Source organism: Engystomops pustulosus, chromosome 6 (genome assembly GCF_040894005.1).
Source record: "Engystomops pustulosus chromosome 6, aEngPut4.maternal, whole genome shotgun sequence".
NCBI lineage: Eukaryota > Metazoa > Chordata > Amphibia > Anura > Leptodactylidae > Engystomops > Engystomops pustulosus.
In genome coordinates this window covers 132,371,661-132,395,344 of record NC_092416.1, presented here as the reverse complement: position 1 = coordinate 132,395,344, position 23,684 = coordinate 132,371,661, and the positions used below count along the sequence as shown (strand labels likewise).

Genomic DNA, 23,684 nt, shown 5'->3' with positions numbered 1-23,684 from the left:
AGCAGTAAATAAAGACTCATGTAATAGACAATCACGCCAACAGTTTAATGACAAAAAAATAAAGATGACAAGAGAAGAGGCTCTTAGAATGACTCCACTGGTATAATTGCCATGATGGCAGGGCTCGGGGCATATGGGCACTTCTCACCATGCACAGAGGATTTCCTCATCACATACATTATCTTACATGGAACATTCAGCAGCAGTTTTTACCATTAAAATAGGTTTGTTGTCCCACCCCCCCCCCCCCCAATACTTACAGTCTTATAAATTACAAATATACACAAATCTCATCACCATCTTTATGAGTCACAAACTGATCCAGACAAGTCACAATTTTTGGTTCATGATTTGCAGCCACAAAGAGCAAATGTAAAAATGACATTGAAATGCAGGTAAGGAAAGTAATTTCCATGGTCACCCTGGTCATGATAAATAATTATACACTCTCTTATTATAGTAGTATTTACAATGTGCCATATCCATCTTTATTTCCACTCATTCTAGTAACTAAAGATAAGGTAGCAGGCAAAGTACAGGTGACCATGAAGAAGGGAGGGAACACACTAACATGCCAACATCTACAGTCAATTCCTCATTAGTGCCAAGTAGTAAATGAACCATCAGGGGTGGCAATCTGGGCTTGTAGAGAAGGCTCCACTAAATGGATCCTATGTTTCCATGTACATGTTAACCATACTGGATAATAAAACGAAATGCAACTCTCTCAAATACCCTTTCTTTACCAATTTCAAGATCTCTGCTAAAGGAATTTTTTCCTGGTGTAGAACTACCAATGACCTGTTCATAAGATAAATCATTATTAGTTGAATTGTGGGAATGTCAGCTGTGTACAGCACATGCAGTACACTGATATATACTAGGGATGGAGCCAGAAGCAGAGTTTCATCCGCAGAATATCTCTTATTGAAGTGCTTTCACGCTCTTCCATAAGTGATACACTATGGGCGGGGGTTCCCTGCTCCTGGCTCTGTCCATTGCACAACTCTACTGTACAAAACTGATTGCTGGGGTGAAAGTGAATAAAACACACTCAATCCATTTACACCTTCTATACAGGGATCTTTAGGAGGCTTTTGTGTGCATAAAACTTCTCTTTTGAAACAAGTCCTGCACCTGTGTGAATTGAATTCGATAAGGACAGGCTTATAGATGTGAACAACCAGCAGAGAGCTTGAAATGCTTATTAACTGAAACAAAGTATGTCACGGAGTTGCAGAACCTTTTATTACACAGTGAATAAGCATAAAAATCATAAGACTAACGAATAGGAACCGGACAAGAATATCTGATTTGAGATGAATGTCTGATTTGGAAGTTTCAGTTTCTGAAAATGCTACTTGTACAAAAACCTCATATGCAGTGGTCAAAGGGAAGTGGATACAGAAGTTATGACATTTGGGCCATCCTCCAATTTACATGGAGTTTTTGTTTCAGACTTTAGTACAGTTTATTTTTCTAGCCAGACTTTGGCTTAAAAATCTGCAGCAGCATCTGCAAAGCAACAAAACTGCATTTGTAGGCTTAAAGGGGTCTTCCACAAAAACATTATATTTATATAATATATATTATTTTCTAAAGCAGGTCATAGAAAGTTAAGTGGCACTGAACAGCTAACTTACCAAGTTGAGTTCATACATCAGAAAAATATGCCAGAGTGTTCCTCAGACAGTTAGCTCTGACTTTACTGTATATCCCCATTACCAACAATAGGTCAGGCATTAGATTACAACAACAGATAGCAATAAAATCTATCTGCTCCTGACTTATTTTGAAGCAATTGTATTCTATGTGTAAAATATTAGCCCCACTGCTTTGGTCCATTGTATGAAATCTTCAAAAATGATCATAAATCACAGCAACCAAGTAAAATTTCTGCATGACAAACAGAACCGGACTTCTTCAGTGTTAAAAATGACTTCAGCAGACAAAAAAAAGAAGCCAGACAATCATGACTCTGATGAACACACGGGAAGGCACGAGGGAGAAAAAAATAACCCTCTGAATTCACAGGAGCTTCTGAGCCAAAGAGTCCAAACTATACAAATTAACTTAAAATGACCTACTTAGACTTTACACCAATGAGCACAACAATGAGAACAATCACAAGGACAAACAGAATTAAAATGACAAGCATCTTCCGGTTCTTTTTCTGGTACTGCTCCGCCTGCAAAATAAAAGAATAAGACATGGACTGAAGATGAGTAGAAAAATGTAACACGACAAGGCTACATTATGGGCTTTTACTGCACTTGGAGGGCATGTTAACCCCTATTCCAGTGCAGATCATAGGTAGTTACTGCCAGGAGCGTGAACATAAACAGCCATAGAACAGCTATGGCCTATTAGATTATTATTTTTTGGTAAAGTGTTTTACTTAATTTATTACATTGGTCTAAGTTAGATATTCTTGATTGACGTTGTGTAACCATCGACAGCAAACATAATTGTGGGTTTCTAGGATTATAGGAAGTAAGTAATATGCACATTTGAGCTTGTAATACACAATATTCCACTACAGTAGTATAATAGAAGTAGGCACAGATTTGAGTTATAAGGTCACTGTAAGTCTTGTTCTATTCCCTTGTTTCACAGACTTGTTTTACATCTAGCAACAATCTTTCACAGTAATAAAAAGAAAAGAAAAAAAAATAAATGGAGAAAGGACATTGCTTAGCAAGGTAATAACTTAAGATAGTCACTCACCTTCTGCAAATGTTTTAACCCTTCCTCTGTTTTAACACAGGATTGTTCAACATTATAGTCAATCCTGTCAAGTACTGTGCCCTATAATGAAACAATACATGATTATGAGAAATAAAGAAAGAGACTACAGCACACACATAGTAGGAAGATAGGTCATTTACCTGTTCCACCACCATGGTTGCCAGCTCTCTGAAGATCTCATTCAGGTCTGAGATAGACTGTACAATCTGACGAATCTCTCGTTCCCTCTCCTCCACCATTAGTGTATTTTGCTGTACTAGAACAAGCTGATCATCGGAAAAACCCTGGGTACCAATAAGACAAGTCTCAAGATTCTGAGCTCTTCAGCAGTGATGTACATACTAGTTACTATGTTTTGTCCTGACTGTCTCTCATAACTGTATATAACTCCTATTTCAACATAAATTTGCACTCTAGATTTCACCTACAGTTTAATGTTATTGCCACAGGCCTGAAGTCTAAAGCCCATTGATTGACCGGGTGTCAAACCTCTATTGTTCCTAAGAATAAGTAATAGCACCAGCCATCCACATTTGCTGTGGTGTTTAAATAGGACCTGTCACGTATAACAAAGGGACTAGGAGCTGCCTAAAGTAAGCAGCTCCTAGCGATAGCAGTTCATCAGTGCTAAAAATAGGCTATCTTTAACAGAACCCTCAGATAAAGCTAGCAGACACTTCCGAGTAGTAGAATAGGAACACTGAACCGCGCTCAAAGCGGTCCGGCGTATTCATGAGGGAGCGGGACTCGGAGGCGTTGACTGCCGCATGATGCTCGGCAGTCACCGCCAGCCTATGGAGTGGGAGGGCGGTCCGGGGGATAAGCAGTGCCTTTAAGCAGCTTCTAGTGCCTTTGTTATAGGTGACAGGTCCTCTTTAAGGAACCTGTCACCAGGGACCTCATTTCACTAATTCACTCATGCACTCACACAAGCACCAGGGGGTGAGCTGACATCACTGGGGGAGGGAGGAGTGGTACAGGAGCACAAAGATTGGGTCTGAGAGCTGAGGAGTGAGTAGCATAACAGGTTCCCTTTATAATTAAATAAAATCTAATTATTTTAACAATCGCTTAGGTGGCATCTACCACCCGGATGAAGGATTGTATGCAAATGCCCGTGAGGGGCTCCAGGTTCCATAGTTATTAATGGAGCCTGGAGCCCCTCATGCTCATTTGAATACTGCCTCATCTTGGTGGTAGATGTCCTCTAAGCAATTAATATCATGTGTGTATGTGTATTTTGTACATCAAGGTAAAAGAGGTACCAGATAATAGTTACCCTGTCATATAAAGTATTATCTTCTCCATCATCCATGAGTGGAACAGAGGTATCAAAGAAATGCTTTGATCTTTCTTCACGATTCTTCATTCCTGCAGAAGACAAAATATGTATCACATTTATACTAATGATTTTATATTTATATGAACCTTGGCTCCTCTAAGAGGCTCTTACTCTTGAGATAATCAGATTGGGCATGTCTAAAATTTGTGGAGAGGTCCTGTAGAGACTGTGCCAGTGAGGAGACAACATTTCGTAACACTCTCTCCTCCTGCTCTGTGCAGTTCCGTGCTCGGCTCTGTAAGCCCTGAACTGCCCTTTGACACCGGTGGAACATCTACAAGAAAACGGGTCATATTATTGCAGAAGTATCATAGACAGGTAAATTCCTGTGCCCGTCTGTACTCTACAGTACCTGTGTGACCTCCTGAGTGGTGATCTCGATGGCATGCTCTTCTTCTGTGCTGTCATCTAACGTTGGTCGGTTTAAGTGCTTGTCATGTAAGCTGGCCAGTTCCTTCATCTTCTGTTTAATACGGGTAACGTCATACTGGATCTGGGAAACATGGTTTAAGAAATTGTTACTAGCTTTACACAAGTTTTATACATTCAGTATAATTAACTGTATGCATGAAGATTCCACACTCCCCCTAGTGGTAGTTCCAGGTAGCAAAAATAAAATCAATCAAGGCATATATAATGATTCAACAAGGTTTGGTGATATCAGTGGTCCATGTGTGTACAGTCACTATTGCTGGCCATAATGTGACTTGTAATCTTGGGTTTCAAGCAGTATTCCCCTCTGTTAGTGATCATTTAAACTGTTACTTCCGAAAACACCCAAGGACCAATACACAGCCTTGTATTTGCTTTCATCCCATATATCCGCACCCGTTTTCCATGTTAATGACAAGGTTATTTTCTAATTTGTTCAGCCAATTTGTTCGACAAGCTATAACTCTTATATTTTTTGGTCACCACAGCTGTAGGGGTCTAGTTTTTGAGGGTGAAATGTAGTTTTAAATAGCACTATTTTGGATTTCATATGTCCTGGAGAACTTTTATTAGCTCTTTTTGTGCAGTATAATTAAAAAATAATGCAATACGCACACAGCAATACCAAATTTATAAGGTTTTTTTTTTTTTTTTAAATGACCTTCCTTTGCATAATGAAATAGTTTTTGGGGGGAAAAATTGTATCGCCACCTTTGAAGCACCATAACTTTTTGAAATTATTTTGTCAATGTGGGTATGAGAGGGCTTTTTTTTTTGCGAAAAAACCTGTAGATTTTATTTTTACACCTTTGGGATTGATAACGTTTTTTGTGCGATGATTAAAAAAATTATTCTGGCATTGTTTTTCTTATATATTTTTAGTCGTACGGGATAAAAACGACTTCAGCTCTGTAGACTAGATTGGTACCGATGTGGAGGTGCAAAATTTGTGTGTTTTAATTTCCTTTCTTACTTAAAGGTGTTTTCTCCCATCACTGGATGGGACCTAACTTGCTGATCAGTGCGAGTTTCAGTGATGAGACCCTCACAGATCACGAAAACGCTGCTCCATCATTCTAATGGAGCAGACGGCCGCGCATGACTATGGGGCTGAAGGAGATCAGTGAGCGTGGTGCTCGGCAAATTCCGTCAGCTCCATAGAGATTAATCGAGCAGATTTCGGTCATGAAAGGCTGTCTAACGGAGCCGCGAGGGGTCTGACGGAGGTACGTGGGACCCCATCGGACCCCTCATTTTGTGATCTGTGGGGGTCTCAGCACTGAGACCCTCACTGATCAGCAAGTTAGGCCCTATCCCTTGGAGTTAAACAAGAGCTACAAATTACATTTTTGCAATGTCTCTTTAGAAATAAAGATTCCTTTTATTTGGATGCATATTTTCTTCCAAATGTACTGTAGGTGGAGCTAAAGCGACAAAAAACTGTTTGTAATCACCAGCTTGATTGCCCCTATATGTGACTATTCTTCCACAGCAAATGAGTAGTCCTATGTGTTGCATCCGAGGCAAATCCTCTACTACAGTAGATGAAGATTATTTCTTTCCAATATGTATTACACACATTCCTCATAAACTACAAATAACATTTTGCCTCTTACTTCTTGAACTCCATCCACCCATTTTGGAGACAATCGCCTAGTGACTCCAATTGCAGCTTCTGGGTCCAGACTAATGTCTGAGACCAATGCCATACGATCATCTGCCAGCTGAAATACAACAGGACATAGTTAGGTATGGAGAGTTATATTATCAAATAATACAGGACCTGTCATTAATACTGTGCTATACATATAGAATATTCAAGCATCAATAGGAAGTATTGGTATACTATTCTGCCTAGTAAAGAACAGAAAAAAAAATTGGACACCCAGGTTCTGAAACAGATCCAGATAAAACAGCGCCGTAGAATTGCACCGTAACCCGTGTCCATTCAGTAATGAAAGTTAGCAAGCTATAGCGTGTGCAAACCCCAGGTGGCATAATTGGGAAGGTTCATCACTATTACCGGTGGATTTCAGAGATTGCATATTCCCCAGTGATGACTATCTTTTAATAGAAGATAAGATGATGAATAAACACCACATTAAAAAAAAATAAAAAAATAGCCAATGCGTCTCCATGGTTACAGACTACATAGCCTTTGTAGTCTGCCATATATGAGATCCAATGACAGTGAAAAATCAAACACCCAACAGAAAATCAATGACAGCATTAGGTGGGAGGGACTGTACCTCATCGAGCTCCTGGCGGGACATTCAACAGGCACAGGCAGAGGGGAAAGAGAAGGAGATAGAACACAGATCATCAGTGGCGATTAATCAGCAATGATTTATGTGATGAATTAGAAATGGAAGATTTTTCATGCAGATTGATTACAGATTTCCCACCTATTGCAGAAGCAGGCGCCTATAACGGCACAATGATAAAGCAGTTCCCATAGATCAGTGATGGCGAACCTTTTAGAGGCTGAGTGCCCAAACTACAAACCAAACCCACTTATTTATCACAAAGTGCCAACATGGAAATTTAATCAACTTATTGTTCCCTGCTCTGTTGTAGCTTTCCATTGTATCAGCATCCTGAGGACACCAATATACAATACAGTAGATAGGAGGACAAATTCCTGAACAGGAAGAATTTGTGTGCCTGGAGGAGGAGGTACAATGATGATTCAGATCTGTTCACACTTTCTCACTCCTACTGTAGTCCCAGGCAGCGCTGTTGCTTTAAAATATCATTGAGTGTGACAAGCCCTGGGCTGCCTGGGAGTGCAAATGGATACCTTGAGTCCTCTTTGGTGATGGCCTGGGTGCCCACAGAGAGGGCTCTGAGTGCCACCTCTGGCACCAGTGCCAAAGGTTCGCCACCACTGCCATAGATTATGCAGCACTAAAACTCTGCAGGTCTGGCAGGATATTGGTAGGTAGACAAGGGAGACTTATTATTTTAACACATCTGAGCTGTTTAGAACATATTCTTGGCAACATAACACCTTTAAACAAGGTGTCAACCACTAATGGAAGATTTTAATTCAGGTAAATTTGAGGTAATCTTTTTAAAACCTTCTTGCACTTGTGTAGTTTTTGATAGGTGAAATAATGTAACCTCCTTGAACCGGCTAACACGGTGCAAAACTTTTATTCTTGTGACGAAATGGAGGATATCATTAACTTGTGACACACAAAAAGTGACTTCCCATAGTCTGAGAAGGCCGCTCAGCTGCAGTCACACGTTGCACTTTTAAACAAATGAAGAGGAGATTTGCCTAATTACACGGTTGTCAACATTGCATTTACAAAACGCACGTGTTAACACAGGTTAATGTGATATTAACATATGCATTTGTCAATGTTAACACATCCGTTAATGTTGTGTTAATACTTGGGTCTTGTAAACGCAATGTTGACCATAATGGAATTAGGCAAAACTACTCTTTAGCAGTTAGAAAGTACATGCGTTACACGCAGACAAAATGCAGCGTGTGACCACAGCCTTAAAGATAGTTTGCAAAGATATATCTCTTGAATGTCTTACAACAATGGTGGGTCCAGTAATGGTGGGTCACTGCTTTGGGCTTACAAACGCTAGAACTGTTATCAGTAGCGCCATCTATTGGTCTCCTATAGTGCAGCTGTATTTTCTAGAAAGCTTGTAAGGCAGCAGGGTAATTGTTGATCTATCCATCTATATTAAAAATTAAGGTGGGGGGATCCTATACTTTAACACCATGTCTACTGTTCTATGATGGCAGATGAATATTATACCTCAGAGGACGCATCAGAATGGAGCAAAAGGCAGAAATGTACAAATCAGTATATGACATTTACTAGAATGTATGCACACCCATCTGTCATCTCTGCCTGTCTAAAGACTACATGAAAACACGTCAGCAAATGGAAGAGTAAAGAGGAGCGATGGCGGGAGACTGCATTCATAGACCTATAGCTCGGGTGCTGTTACTAGTGGTCTGTATACAAGCAAAGCTCATATCCCCAGACCACCATCTTCAGATCCAGAGTTATAGGTCTAGTGTAACAGATCCTGGACAATAGGTACTGTACATGACATACTTATATGTAATATCATCAAGAGCAATATTACATATCATATATCCAACAGACCACAGGCTCACTGTATCCTATGCCGGCTACAACTATAATACACAAGGGAATATAATACACCGTATACAATATATGACTGCTGCATGTATACAGGTCAGAAATAGTATAAACATCATAATGGAGATGCCTTTATATCATATTTTATATACTAACTAGATGATATGTGGCTGTACACGGCTCAGAAATATTATACAGTATTTTAGATGGCAGCTACATATATACTGGTCATATATATTACATGCAGTATATTAGATGACAACGGCTGCACACAGGTCATATAATATATACAATGTATATCACATGACATCTGCTGCAAAGGATGGTTCATATTATATAGTATATTAGATGCCGGTGAAGTACTCTAATTTATGTAGAGTATATTAGATAATAGCTCTTGTACACAGGTCATATATGTTATACAGGCGGTCCCCTATTTAAGAACACCCGACTTACAGACAACCCCTAGTTACAAACCGACTTCTGGATGTTGGTAATTTACTCTACTTTAGTCCTAAACTGCAATTATCAGCTGTTATAGTTATCAAAGGTATCAAAAGGTGTCTGCAACCCACATTTTTAAAATACAATTATCACAGAGACCAAAAAAAACTTTTGGCTGGGTTTACAATTATAAAATATACAGTTCCGACTTACATACAAATTCAACTTAAGAACAACAGAAACTATCCTGTACGTAAACCGGGGACTGCCTGTATAGGCATAATGGACAACAGCTCCTATACACAGGTCATAATATCATGTACGGTATAAAAGATGGCGGCGCAGAACATACATCATATTTATTATATAAAGTATACAGCTCCTGTACACTGCTCATGTTATATACAGTATATCAGATGATAGCTTCTGTATATGAATATATAGAGGTACAGTACAAAGGTCTTATTTGTAATATACCATAATGATAAAAGCTCCTGTACTCAACTCAAATATCTAAAATGCAGTATATTTGAAGACAGTTACTGTACATAGATCACATCACATACAGTACAAAAGCTGAAATCTCCACTGGTCACACATGTATGGCATACAGTATAGCCCCTGTATAAAGTATATCAGATGGCAGCTCTTGTACATAGACATACTATATACATTATATGTACATGGTGACACACATATACATATGGTATACAGTATATAACATCCGCTATACATGGCATCCACTACATGCTATCACACACATGCACAGCTCTGGATCACACGGGGTCTATCTGATGCGGTGACAACCCCGGGGCCGGAGACTCACCGCTCCGCGGCTCTGCGTACTCCCCGGGCGGCTGGGGCTACTCACTTGCTCGGCCAGAATGTGCCGGTTATGGGCGGCATTGTTCCGCAATAATAAGAAGGCGTCGGTCAGGCGGCGAGTGGCCATGTTCCTAGCCGGCCCGAGAGACCACTAATCCTCCCTGCCCGACCGGAACCCGCCGCTCACACACCCCGGCCACACGGCCTACTACACCCGCCGCCGGACAGCACGGAACCGACAGCCCGCATCCCAGCACTTCCGCCAGGAACCTAAACCGGGGAGACAGCTCTGCCACTTCCGCCAGAACCGCAGTGTGAACGTGAATAATGTCCCCGTCTTCCGGCACTGTGTAGGCATCAAATAATAAAACCAGTAATACGTCCAACTGCCGGCGCCATTTTACTGTAGACCATTATTGTAACTACAGTATTTGTGAGCAAAACCAAAATGGGGGACACGTCATACACTGAGCTATTTGAACATGGAGACAGTGTGTAATGGGCAAAACCTGATCTCTTTTGTTTAAAATGTTTAAACTCTTAGGGAGCGTTCACATGATGCGTTTTTATTATGTTTTGACATCTGATTTGCCTAATTCGACTACTGTTTACATTTGTTAACATTAGCATATGTGTTAACAGAATGCATGCGCTAACACATTGTCAACACGTGTTTACATCACATTTACATATTTTGTAAACACAAATTTTAACAGTAATGTAATTAGGCAAATCACCTCTCCTCAGCTATTGTAATGTGTTTCAGACACAATGAAAACAACCAAAAAAAACAAAAAACAACCAAAACACAACATGTGAACCTTCTTCATTTTTTCCATGTTTCATTCCCAAACTTCAAAAATCTTTAATTTTTTATATTTTTCTGTGTACAGACTGATATGACGGCTGTTTATTAAAACACATTCTACTTCCTAATAAGGCTATTTAATATACCATGCCATGTTCTTGGAAGACACATTTGCAACATTTTCCCTTGGGTTCTGTTTTTACGCTTTTTTTTCCCTGTAGTCCAGGGGTAGGGAACCTATGGCTCGGGAGCCAGATATGGCTCTTTTGTTGGCTGCACCTGGCTCTCAGACAGATCTTTAATAAATAGTGATGGCTGCTGTGTCTCTTAGACTAATCACTGGACACAGGCAGCAATGTTACTGCTGCCTACGTCCTTTGTACTACCAAGGTGCCATCTCCACCATCGTCTAAGCCTGGGTCAAAGAGAAGAGCGTGGGAGCGATGAGGAGCTAGCCGCAGGGAGCGCTGGTAAGTGAATATTCTTTTTTTTTGTGACTACCTATCTACTGGGGGGCATGTGCTGTGACTATCTATCTACTTGGGGGCATATGCTGTGGCTACCTATATCATGGGTGTATCTGCTGTGGCTACCTCTTTACTGGGAGTATGTGCTGTGGCTACCTCTCTAATTAGAGTATGGCTATCTATATACTGGGGTGTGTGCTGTGGCTACCTATATACTGGGGGACATGTGCTATGGCTACCTCTCTACTGGGAGTATATGTTGTGGCTACCTCTCTTATTAGAGTATGGCTACCTATCTGATAGCTGCCAGTCTTTATAGGAACCCGGAAAGTGGGTGGAGCCAATGAGCGCACTGGTCCTTTAAATCTGAAAGTGCAGGAGCGCACGCTGGCCAGCCAGGACAGAAGCTGGAAAGTGGTGGGATGAGTGAGCTCGGAAAGGGGGGCCGCCATGGAGAGGGGCACGGGTGTGCCTGCAATCCGCTACCAATCTACTGGGGGGCATGTGCATATGCTATGGCTCTTATGGAATAACATTTTAAAATATGCGGCGTTCATGGCTCTCTCAGCCAAAAAGGTTCCTGACCCTTGCTGTAGTCTAACTACAGGATCGGGACTAAAATACCTAAAATGTTTATGGGAAAGGATTGTGGCTCCCCAATGATGTCGCGTGGAGAGATGCTCCCAGCCAAAATGGCTCAGTCGACTGCAGGCATCTTTATTGAGACACTTGTGGTCTTGTGTCCCCTGTGTCAGCCTATTCCCCCACAATAACACAGCTGAAATCCATCTTTGTAAGGGTTATTTCACATTGGCATTTTTTTAGTGATTTTTCACTGAACCCATTTTGGCTGATGTTGCAACATCTGGTTTGGGGGCAACTGGATTCCTAAGGTACCTCAGTGGCTGACGGAGTGTGAGCTAGCCCTTGTCTGCAGTCATGGTGCTGGGTACCAGGGGACGAGGCCTCATCCACAGCCTGGCAGGTCTCCGACAGGTGGAAGCACAAGAAAGGAGGGAGAGGCTGAAGGTGTAGGATGTTCTTCCTGGGGCAACCCCAATGTCAGTTTACACAGCCTGGTATGGGTAGCTACAGGCCGGAGACAGATGGATGGCTGTTTCAGCAGCAGGATGATGCAGACTCCTGAAGGTGGAGGTATGCACATGGGCCTTGTCAGGGCAGCGTGCCACAGACTGTGACACATGCGCTTAGATGATGCTTAGTGGAAAAGAACCCCTGGAACTTTCCAGCTACAAGGTTTTTTTTTTAATTCCCCTTGGGAGGTGGCAAACTTCTCATCCAACCAGCACACTTGGTACAAAGCAATAATAACAAGGCAACATATTGGTTACAAGAATTATACGTTCCTTCTCAGCCAAATGCTCAACAGGTGCATTACCATTTATAGACACCAGAGGGCTCACAAATGTGATCAGTCTTTGTGGCATACCCATATCTATTGGAGGCATTATTTTGTAACATGCTGCGTTGGCGGGGGTGTTACACTGGACACATACAGATTGGTTTTCTCTTCCCGGCTTCAGTGATTTTTCACTGATGTCTTACTGGCTCACTCTTTTCAATGAGCTTTTCATACTTCAGGTTTTTTCTCACTGGTCACTGATTAGTTTAGAAATTGTTCTTTTTGAGTTCACAAAACAAATGATCAGTGAAATATAACTGAAGTGTGAAAAAGCCAGACGAAGAGAATGGTTCAGTAAAGCATCAGTGAAAAATCACTAGAGCCTGGAAGAGAAAACCAATCTGCAATTGTCCATAAGCCAAAATGGGTTCAGTGAAAAATCACTAATGTGAAAATGTGAAAGTAATGTGGTAAAAACTTCCAGTAAAGTTCCTTTAATGGCAAATAGTCCAAACAGCAGCAAAGTACAGGCTGGCAAGGGTTTCTCCTGAGGCTAGTAGTAGGTCTGTTTGGTGGCTGGTTTATGGTGTAGGCAGTAATCCTTACTCGTCATTCTGAGGAGATGTGATAAAAAGGTTCTGTACACCTGCATGCAATACATGACACAATGGGGCACATTTACTTACCTGTCCAAGGAGTTCACCCGAAGTGCATTGTTCCGACGATAATGCCGCGTGCCGCGATTCACTAAGATCATGCGCCCGATATCCTGCATGTGTCACTTCCCCACTCAGGTCCACTGGAGTTCACCTTCTTCTCGGTGTATGTAGGTGCATGTCTGCGACTCACTTAAAGTTAAATCCCGCTCTCAATCTGAATCCGTCGAATTGTCCGACGACCCCCCTATTTCTGTCGCATGAAAGCCAGTGCGATTGCGGCAAAATCCCCTTCTAAATACCTGTCCCAGCCGTGCAATCCCCAAAAATGCCAGGAAGTCTGTCGTAAATGCGATCCGCGTACCCCTACTAAATAAACCCCAATGTGACTGCAATTGCAAAAAATACTAACATGATGGTTTTATGTTACTGCATTTCACTTGTTTTAAGTAGCACTGCCTGAATGTCATAATCAGTATCCTATTATATTGCAGTACCATTTTCTGTTATGCCAACAGGCATAAAGCTGCTGGCCAAGTGTAAATCAGCGGAAAGTTTTGTCTTTCTATGCTGGCTTTTCTCCTTTGTAATTATTTTGCATGGATTCTCATAGATGACCTGTAGATGGCAGCACCAGTCAATGCATTTTCTATTGTGGTAATGTTTCCCATTATAAATACTACTAATTCTAATGAATCATTTAAACATTGTGCACATTTAGCTCTTATTCACATGATTGTCCCCCATAGGCGGCAATAGATAGTTATTAAGAGCGTAATGGTCACCACTCCTCCTCTCCATGGCACCAGATGTACGCCCGCCCGGCTATGGCCTGGTGGGCATACATTTGTGTGAATCCAGCCTCTGTATAATATATTTCAAACAACGCCTTATTAACCCTTGCCCTTTTTTGGTTTTTGTTTAAAATTTTCCTCCCTTCGGTCACCATATTCTAACACCAATAACTTCATACTTCACTGCCATATATCTATTTTTAAGGAAACCTTACCACTTCAATTAACCTAATACACCATTGGCAGTAAAAGGGAACCAGTCACCGCTGTTTGAAAAAAAAATAAGCATTAGGCCCCTTTCACACTTTTTCTGCGCATGCTTTTGACGCGCAGAACTTGCATTGCACTCTGACCCATTGTAACCAATGGGTCTTTTCAGACTTGCGTTTTTTTTAAAACGCACCATACAAGTCTATGTAGACGCATCAAAAACTGTGCAATGCAAGTGCAATGCGTTTTTTACGCATCAATTGCCATAGAAAAGATAGAGCTCAGTCCTGAGTCCATTTCACGCGTGAAAAACTGAGACACTGAACAAACTCTGACTGAAAACTGATTGCAAAATGTGCGTTTTTCACTGACCAAACCCTGATCGCACCCTGATCAAACTCTGACGTGCTCTGCAACGCAAGTGTGGAAGGGGCCTTATACAACGTCCCGTATAGCCGCAAAAAATGTGTGTGAACAAAAGGCTTGAGATATGGGTGAAGGCACTCCTTCCCCACCTACATTACCCTATCAACATATCACTGCATCTGAATGACCAGCTATTTCTGTATTGTTGACTCTCGCATCAGGGAGCCATGATTCTTTTCTTTCTAAGGGCGGGAGTCTTTGTGGGTGTGAGGGCAAGATCATCAGGGCTCATCACCATCCTGCTGGACATTGTGAGGGCAGGATCTGAAGTCACCTCCCTAGCCCCGCATCAGAGACTGGTAGGAAATACTGGTATGGTAAAATTTATTTCACTCCTGGTGGAGGGGACCATATGGTATTCTGGATAGGTACACTCTCTCTTTAGGTACCGCCTTCCTTACACCAGTAGGACCAGTCCTGATGTGTTTTATATTTGATCTTTTGACTTGAAAGGGTATTCTCGTCTGGGCATTTACATTCAATTATTATGCCATATATAAACATTTCTTCAATTAGATGTTATTAAAGATTTTTTTACCTGGGTGAAGATAATTTCTCATAAATGTAGTCATATTGTCCCTTAGAAACAAGACTCTGTGCCTGAATACGACCACCTCTGCTGGAGGGATTGCACCAAGAAACAAAATGAAATGTAAAAAATTTGTAAATGAAATGTCAGGGAGTTACTGCATGTCCTGTGGTAATGATCGCTGAAACCAAGTGGTTCGGACAGGACTCTGGCCACCCCTGCCAAAGTGCGAGGTGGTCGTATCCGAGAAAGCTATCTTGTTTCTAAGGCTGGCGCCACACGTAGCGCTTTGTCTGCGCTTGCAAACGCAGACAAAGTTGCGCACACTGGGGCGGGCCTCGGCCCGTTCGCATCGGCGTTTCTATGGAAACGCCTGCGATCGTGAACGAGCCGCCGGTGTTTTGCGTTAAAATTAATTAAACGCAAACGCAGACAAAGCGCTACGTGTGGCGCCGGCCTAAGGGAAAACATGGCTATATTTATGAGAAATTATCTTCACACAGGAACATTTTTTTTAATAACATCCAATTGAAGAAATGTTTACATATGGCAAATGAATTAAATTAAATGTGAATGTCCAGATGGGAATACCTCTTTAAGCCATACATCAGATTCCCTGCACTTGGCACAGTGGTGAATAGATGTGTTATGTATGTTTTTTCCATGAGCGAGTAAAAAACATTTTTAGAAATTTTTTTCATTGAAAATTGTATTTTTAACTGATTACCATTTTTGCTGCTATACTAAGACCTTTTTGGTGGTAATAGAACTGTATAGTCATTGCCTATTTGCTTCAAGTGTTCGGCCATATGGCTCTATGGGAACCTGTCTAAGGGCACCCTTTTTTTTAACTTAGGGCGATGGCATACGTGGTGTTTTTAACACGTTTTGGCCCGTTTCTTAAGCAGTGCGTCAAAAAACGCATGCGTTAAAAAACACGCGTTTTTGACAGACTGCTTATAACGGCCCAAAAACTCGTTCAAAACGCCAAGTGTGCCATCACCCTAAGTTGATCGATGGTGACAAGTGGAGAAAATGGTAACCAGGCAGAGAGTCCAGCAAGTTGGACTGGGCATATACTCACATTTGAGTCTAATAGCTGCCTCCTCAGCACATCACCGGTTTCTCTTCTTTTCACTCCTCTATCCAATATCTCACTTGCCCAGAACAACCCCTCTGCTATGACTGACGTTCCTGCATCCAGTCACTAGCCAAGTCTTCTGAAGTAGAGAGGGCAGTGTGAGGAGGGGAGAATTTGGCAGTAGCGCAGTATATATTGCAGTATATTGTTAGAGCTATAAGCTTCATGGGGCTCAAACACCTTTGGAGGCAAAAAATGTATCTAAAAATTATTAAACCACCTGTATATGTTTAGGAGGTGAGGAGAAGGTGGGGGACCTAATTGAATACAACTAGGAAACCTATCCAGACTTGGCATATTTAGCAGCATTTTAAGGGTGCAGCCACAGATTCAGTTTTCCATATGCAGTTTTTGAAGCCAAAAGCAGGTGTGGATAGTAATGGGTGATAATTATCATTAAGTAGTACTGCTCCTCCTCTATTTTACTCCACTCCTAGTTTGGGCATCAAAAACTGCATCTGAAAAAACTGAACGTGTAGCTGCCCCCTAAACATATCCTTGCATCACCTACTAGATTACACCAGCTATTGAATTATACCGGGTTGTGAGTTGTACTTTAATAATTTTATTCTTCCTTTTTAAGTTGCACTTAATAGATGACCACAGCCTAAACAGGAATGTTTCCTATATTGTTGCTTCAATTTGTGCAAACAGCAAGGTGGAAAATATTCTGAAAGACAGTTTATTCTGAAGGACAGTAGGGCCATCTTTGCTGGGTGGGGAAGAGTTTGATGGTGTCCAGTAGAACCAAGCGGAAGTCGGAAGTGGAAAAACCTTAATATCATTTTGTTATAGAAACTCCAGACTATGAAATGAACTGTACATCGGAATCAACCACTAATACCAGCACACAATAAAATAAAGACTGTGCAATGGTTCCTGTCTGCACAAGAATAGGAAGACAAGAAGGATTCAATATACCAGCTGTTCTCCTTAGATTCAGCCAGGACTATTCATTCGTACTAGAGACATTGTCACCTCTGTGTTTGGGAAGTATAATTCTCAGTTCTGCTAAGCTACACCACAAATCACAAGGTTGGAGAAAGGTTAGAACCTGCAGCCAAGAGGCCCGACCTTCTCCAACTCCGAGAATTTCTTTGCTCATGCCAGGGTGGAATAAACACCTTTGGAGAGTAACCTGTGACTTTACGGTCCTATAAAAATCCCCTGAAAGGCAAAGTTCTTTAACAATAATGACTTTTAGAATAACAGGCCGCAAGTCATGTAAAGGATTTGCAGGAAGCCGAAAAATAAATATTTGACCAAGTTAAAAGAAAACTAAACCTATGAGCAAAGTTTTTTGGCACCTTGGAGAGCCTTAAGCCCTAGATTGTCACTCTTGGTACCAGAGCACTTTGTAAGTTCTTGCTAATCTGTGGCATCTGTTGATAGGCGAGCAGGATCCAGGAAATGAAAGGAAGGGAAAGCCAGTGTTTTCTTTGTAATTACTGGATATGTTTTACGATCGGCCTGCTATTGTAGTGTCTACGTCATGCGAGTTATGTGGTGGTGTAAAGTAAGCTGACATCATGGCTGGAAGATGAAAGGTCTCTTGATGAAACGTTCCAGGTTCTTGTCACGGAGAGTGTGATATTTTCCTATCTTGAAGTTCCTAAAAACATGGATGGCCCATCCCTTATATGAAGCTAAAAATGAGAACTACTTAGGATCAAGTGGCTCCTGGAAGATGCTGATAGGAGGTTTTCAAATTTAACTTTACATTTAACTTTACATTTAAAAAAAATCAGAAAACCAGGGATCTTCTACAGGGTGGACTGCTGCATGCAAGTTTCCATGTGATAGAACCACTGTTTATGTGGTTCTGCACTTTGGCACTGTACATCCCTTTCGTTGAGGGTTGGTCATCATAATGTGCTCATCACCAGCTTCTGCTGAATAGCCGTGGCACTTAAGTGAAAGATACTGATGGATGCTTTGGGTCACATGAACATCCATTAGCGTAAATGATGTGGTATGCTAAATAGCAGCGTAGAAATTAGCATGTAGTTAACTACAGATGAAGTTAAAGATATTTCCTAACTGGGAGTTAAATTAAATGCCAAGAAAGTAAGGGTGCGGCCACACATTGCAGATACAACTGCATCGCAATTAGTTTTGAGGTGGTTTTAGGTGCAGTTTTGTTAATTTAACAGGTGAAAGACATGAACTCAATGGGTGAATTTGATTTTGAAGGAGAAACCTGTTCAACAAATGTCATTGACCAGTTGATCTGATGTCTTGAACTTGTTAAAATAAGAAATTGCACCTAAAACCACCTCAAAAGTAATTGCCATGCAGTTTTAAGTTCAACATGTGACTGCACCCTCAGGCAGAAATATTAATAGATGTAAATTGGTTAGTATTTTACTAATCGGTATAATTGTCAACCCCTTTAAGAAAAAGTCTATTATTTATTCTCTTCTGTGGATTAATGATTACATGTTTAGACCAGTGATGCTCTCAAAAAGTGACTCCAGTTGTATATAACAAAAAGAGGATATTTATGACAAGAATGACAAGACAACTGCCTCTTAGATCAGTGTCTCAATCTGTTGTGCACCTTGAGACTAATAAAAGGGAAAACTACTAGTGAACATAATACAGTTCTAGCAGTTTATACTGAAGCAAACAATTTAGTAATGCATGTAATGCTGGTCTTGTTAAACATCAAATCTCAGTCAAGATTCATATAAAGAGAAACAGTAGCTACCACAGTGTTCAAGTTACAATAACCAGTTCTAAGGATAACATCACAATGCAATGTTCTGTACCATCACAGCTATTTGCTTTTAAGTTATGTATAGCTGTCCTGTTATGCTATGCATCTCCAATAATTATCAAATGGATTATTGCCACAAAACCCACTCCAAAACTTAAGGAACTAATAATACATTCCAGACAAGACAGGTTACACACATTAGGAAGGGTAGGACCTGGGGAGGGATAACTGGAACTGCAGATCAAACAACTCTACTGTGGTGTACTAGTCAAGCCCGGGGAGAAGGGGGGGGGGGTCGACGACCCTCCCTACCTACATACTTCTAAGTGCGCAGAAGGAGTTCCAGGGCTCCCATACCTTCTGATAGTCTTCAATTGTATTGTTAAGGGAAGCTGTTAGTTTTTCTAGCGCACACATCTCTTTCAACCTAGTAAATAGGTCCGATTCTGTGGGAGGTGCACTTGCTTCCATGCCCTTGCTATCAAACATTTGGAAGCTGTACAAAGGCTCAAAAACAATTTGGAAAAAGGTGCTTTAAGGTTATGTGGAGGGACATTGAGAAGATACTGCATAGGATCCAACATAATGGTGCTGCCAAGAATCTCCCCAGTGAGGGTTTACACTCTTCGCCAAAACTGTATTATAAGTGGGCAGGTCCAAAAAATATGCTACAACGTGCCTATTGCATTATGACATCGCCAGCAGGTGTTCGGAACCGTAGGGTTCATTTTATTTAATAATGCCGGGGTATGGTACCAGTGCATCAAGACCTTGTATTGAGATTCATTATAAGTGGTACAAATAGATGATTTGGCGGTTCTATTCCATATGGTTTGCCATGTCTCATGCGAGATTGTTTTATTAAGGTCTGCCTCCCATTTGATCATGTACTTATGCGTTGGCAAAGGGCCACCCACCGGGGCACACAGTATCTGGTATATCCTGGAGACCGTCTCCTTGACTGAGGTACCCAATTTACACAATTGTTCAAACTTTGTAGACTTGGTAACCTTATCTGAGCCAAATAGACTCACTATATAGTGTTTCACCTGGAGATAATGGTACCACTCCTCTCTATGAAGCGAGCGCTCTCGCACTAGGTAATCAAACTGTCTCAGTTCTAATGCGAATGGGTCCACCATATCCGACAGGTGAAACAATCCTGCCCTAGTCCACTTTTGGACTATGGTCGGTTTATACCCGGGTATACCCGGATTATAAAGAACAGACACTAGTGGCGAGCTATCTGAAGAGTGGCTATAGCGTTTTTTGCAGATCCTCCAGACTGATAACGTAAACGCCATAGGACCCAATAGGGGTTGTAAGGGGAGAGGTGGGTCAGGATCCCATAGGTAGGAATTCGGGTGTATTGGTGTTAACCATAATTTCTCAATTTCTACCCATTTGGTGTAGGCCGCCGAGGTCACCCAATAAGGTAGGTATCTCAGCTGGGTGGCCCAGTAGTAATGAGCTATGTCAGGTACAGATAATCCCCCCCCAAGCTTTGGGGGCGAGCATGACTGATTTAGGCATTCTGTGCCTTCTGTTGTCCCATATAAAATTGAATACTGCTCCTTGCAGAGCCTTGAGCTCTGCCTGTGGTACCTTCAGAGGTAAAGTCTGAAAATAATATAGAAGTTTTGGAAGCCAAGACATTGCTGCCACTCGACCAAGCAGGGAAATCTGATGCCCTTTCCATCTAGTCATCATAGCTTTCAACTCTCTAAATAGGGGCGAATAATTAACTCCATACAGGGAGGTGTATGAGGCCGCTATATGCACCCCCAGGTATTTAATGGACGCCTCCTTCCATTGGTAATTAAAGTTCTGCTGCAATAACTTTAAAGTGCCAGTCGGGATATTCAGGGGGAGAGCTTCTCTTTTTGAAGTATTTACTTTATATCCCGAATAGCACCCATATTCCTGCAATACAGTATGTAGAACTGGTAGGGAAATATGATGAGACATAAGTGTGATCAGAATATCGTCTGCAAATAAAGATATTTTAAACTCTTTATCCTTTACCAACACTCCCTTGACATCTGGGTGAAGCCTAATTTTGGCCGCCAGGGGCTCAATACATAAAGCGAATATGAGAGGAGAGAGGGGGCACCCCTGTCGGGTACCATTTCGAATAGTTAGTGGGTCTGACATAGCATGGGGAAAACGTACTATTGCTGTAGGAAGATTATAGAGCCCTCGTAACGCCGTCAAGAACCCCCCTGTTATGCCATATGATTCCAGGGTCTTAAACATGAAGGACCAGTCTAGCCGGTCAAAGGCCTTCTCCGCATCCAGGCTAAGCAGCAGGGCTGACTTGGATTCTCGATTGACTATGTCAATAAGGTCAATGGGATGGGATAACGCCATGGGATAAAGCCCATCTGATCCTTATTGATAATGGAAGGTAGCAAGTTGCCCAGCCTATTACCCAGAATGCGGGTGAAGATCTTCAGATCTGAATTCAGGAGTGAAATGGGCCTATAGTTGCCACAGTCAGTTGTATCCTTACCATGTTTGGGTATGAGGGAGCTAAAGGAGGAGAGCATGTCCCGATGTGGGCACGTTCCTTCCAAAAAGGAGTTAAAGAAGGAGAGCATCTACGGAGCTAAGTCATCTATTAAAACCTTATAGTAGAGGTAGGTAAACCCGTCTGGGCCAGGGGACTTCCCTGAGGGTAGGCTTTTGACTACTTCTTCTAATTTTTCCCTACTAATAGGGGCATTAAGACTAGCCTTTGCAGTTTCTGTTAATATTTGTAGCTGACAAGAAGACAGATAATCTTGTAGTATTTGTTGTCTGATCCTATCATCTTGGGAGCGAGTATAAAGCAGCGTAATATTTTTGAAAGGAGCGGGCTATATCCCTTGGATGATATCTAAGGTTCCCATTCTTGTCTCTAATCGCCTGCGGAGTGCCATTTGTATGTCGCTCTTTAAGTAAGCGGGCTAGCATTGTATGTGCCTTATTACCTTTTTCATAGTAGCATTGTTTTGAGAATATTAAGAGTTTTTCTACCTTCTGACATACATGTTCTTTTAGGCGCGCCCTTGCTGCTATCAGGGCTCTCAAAGTAGTCGTGCTGGGGTGGGATATCATGCTCTCTTCTAACTCCTTCACTGTCACCAATATTTTTAGGTAGTAGGCCGACTCTGTCTTTTTCGACCTAGCGGACAAAGCCATACACTCACCCTTCACCACCACCTTGTGTGCCTCCCAAAGTGCCATTGTCGAGGGAAGCGTCAAGTTCTCATTAGTATAAAAAGTGTGCACTGCTGTCCTCACCTGCTCTCGAAGTGCAGGGTCTTTAAGTAAGGTCTCATTCAATCTCCATCTACACAGCTTCATAGGCAAGGCGCAACGAGAAAGGGCAACCATGACTGGCGCATGGTCTGACCATGAGATGGTGCCAATGTCCGCTGAGCTAAGAAGATGCAGTGCTAATATATTTCCAAAGAAATAATCAATGGGTGTGGGGCATCTGCGGGGGTGGGAGCAAAAGGAAAAAGAGCGGTCTCCAGGATGGTCAACCCTCCACAGATCATATAGGGAGTGTGTTCTAATTAACCTCCGTAATTCTCTTGCTACCCGTTCTTGGACACTAGAAACAGGATTATTAGATAAGGACTGTCTGTCTGCTGAGGCTGAAAAAATCATGTTAAAATCCCCCCCTAATATCAAAGCCTCCGGGGGCATTGACTGTAATTTCCGTAGTATGCATCTTAAAAACGAGATTTGGGCTGTATTAGGGGCGTATATGTTGCCTAGAATGATAGGCTGACCCCTCAATAATCCCTCCAAAATGACATATCGACCTTGGGGGTCCACTTGGGATGCGGTTATAGTTATAGGGCAATTGCGTGATAATAGAATCGCTACCCCTGCTTTTTTTTATCCTGAGAGGCTAAGTAAGCATGCGGGTACTGTTGCTGTGTAAACTTGAAAGTCCCTGCTTGGTCAAAGTGCGTTTCCTGTATAAAAGCGACTCGGCTTTCAAAAGGCGGAGCTCTCTTAACAATAGTCGGCGCTTAACATTAGTGTTAAGGCCTTTAACGTTCAGCATAACACAGTTAACCATGTGATAGAGTACATGTAAATGATTGCTTTTCAGTCATGCTCCCCCCTATTGAACCCAGCACCATCAGCAGTATGACCGGTCATCCGGTACATCCCCTTTGATTCTAAGTAGACTGCAGTTCCTAGGGAAAGGATAAAACAAGAGGAAGGGGAAAACCACATAAGACATTAAACATAGGACCAAATTAAGTAAAAGACATATAAGAAACATGAAAAGTAAGAAAAACTGAGTTGGTAAAGTCAGGTCCTAGGCACCTGACATGGGGCAGGATGGCGCCGATCTCCCACTCCCAGCGCCAACCCTCTGAATCCCAGATGGGGATTCGACAATGGTCATGCCCCCAAGTTATGGAGAGGTGAACCGTAACCCAATAAGAAAGAGACAACTCCTCCCCCCCTCCCTGCATCCCACCCAGACCCCAGCAACCATCTGGGTACTTGCCCTTTTTTTATGTTAACTAAACCACCTTATAAGCCTTTTAGGAGGCTATTTTAACTCTTCAGGAGAAAATACAAGACAAAAGAGGAAAAATGAAAGATATCATAAAGTATTAGAAACATTACGCC

General features: G+C 41.8%; 1 protein-coding gene across 4 annotated transcripts; it reads right to left on the bottom strand.

The window, feature by feature from the left end:
- Positions 1 to 21: 21 nt before the first annotated feature.
- Positions 22 to 10,281, bottom strand: STX16 (syntaxin 16). 4 transcript variants are annotated; one of them, XM_072111068.1, is made up of 9 exons: positions 9,929 to 10,281; positions 6,772 to 6,783; positions 6,139 to 6,246; positions 4,443 to 4,583; positions 4,202 to 4,364; positions 4,028 to 4,119; positions 2,889 to 3,032; positions 2,728 to 2,808; positions 22 to 2,188 (listed from the first exon to the last, which is right to left on the bottom strand). In XM_072111068.1, the coding sequence occupies exons 1-9, from the start codon at positions 10,052 to 10,054 to the stop codon at positions 2,084 to 2,086; spliced, it is 972 nt and encodes a 323-aa protein (XP_071967169.1). In that variant the 5' UTR covers positions 10,055 to 10,281; the 3' UTR covers positions 22 to 2,083. The 4 variants fall into 4 exon arrangements, with proteins under 4 accessions (XP_071967169.1, XP_071967171.1, XP_071967170.1 ...); XM_072111070.1 differs by having other exon boundaries at positions 9,974 to 10,280; XM_072111069.1 differs by lacking the exon at positions 6,772 to 6,783 and having other exon boundaries at positions 9,929 to 10,280.
- Between the last annotated feature and the right edge of the window lie 13,403 nt (positions 10,282 to 23,684).

Coding starts and splice junctions, on each gene's coding strand:
- STX16 (XM_072111068.1), bottom strand. CDS start 10,054: ATGGCCACTCGCCGCCTGACCGACGCCTTCTTATTATTGCGGAACAAT. Junction 4,584..6,138: donor GGGTGGATGGAGTTCAAGAA/GTAAGAGGCAAA, acceptor CATGTTTCCCAG/ATCCAGTATGACGTTACCCG. Junction 2,189..2,727: donor GGTTAAAACATTTGCAGAAG/GTGAGTGACTAT, acceptor TTTATTTTGCAG/GCGGAGCAGTACCAGAAAAA.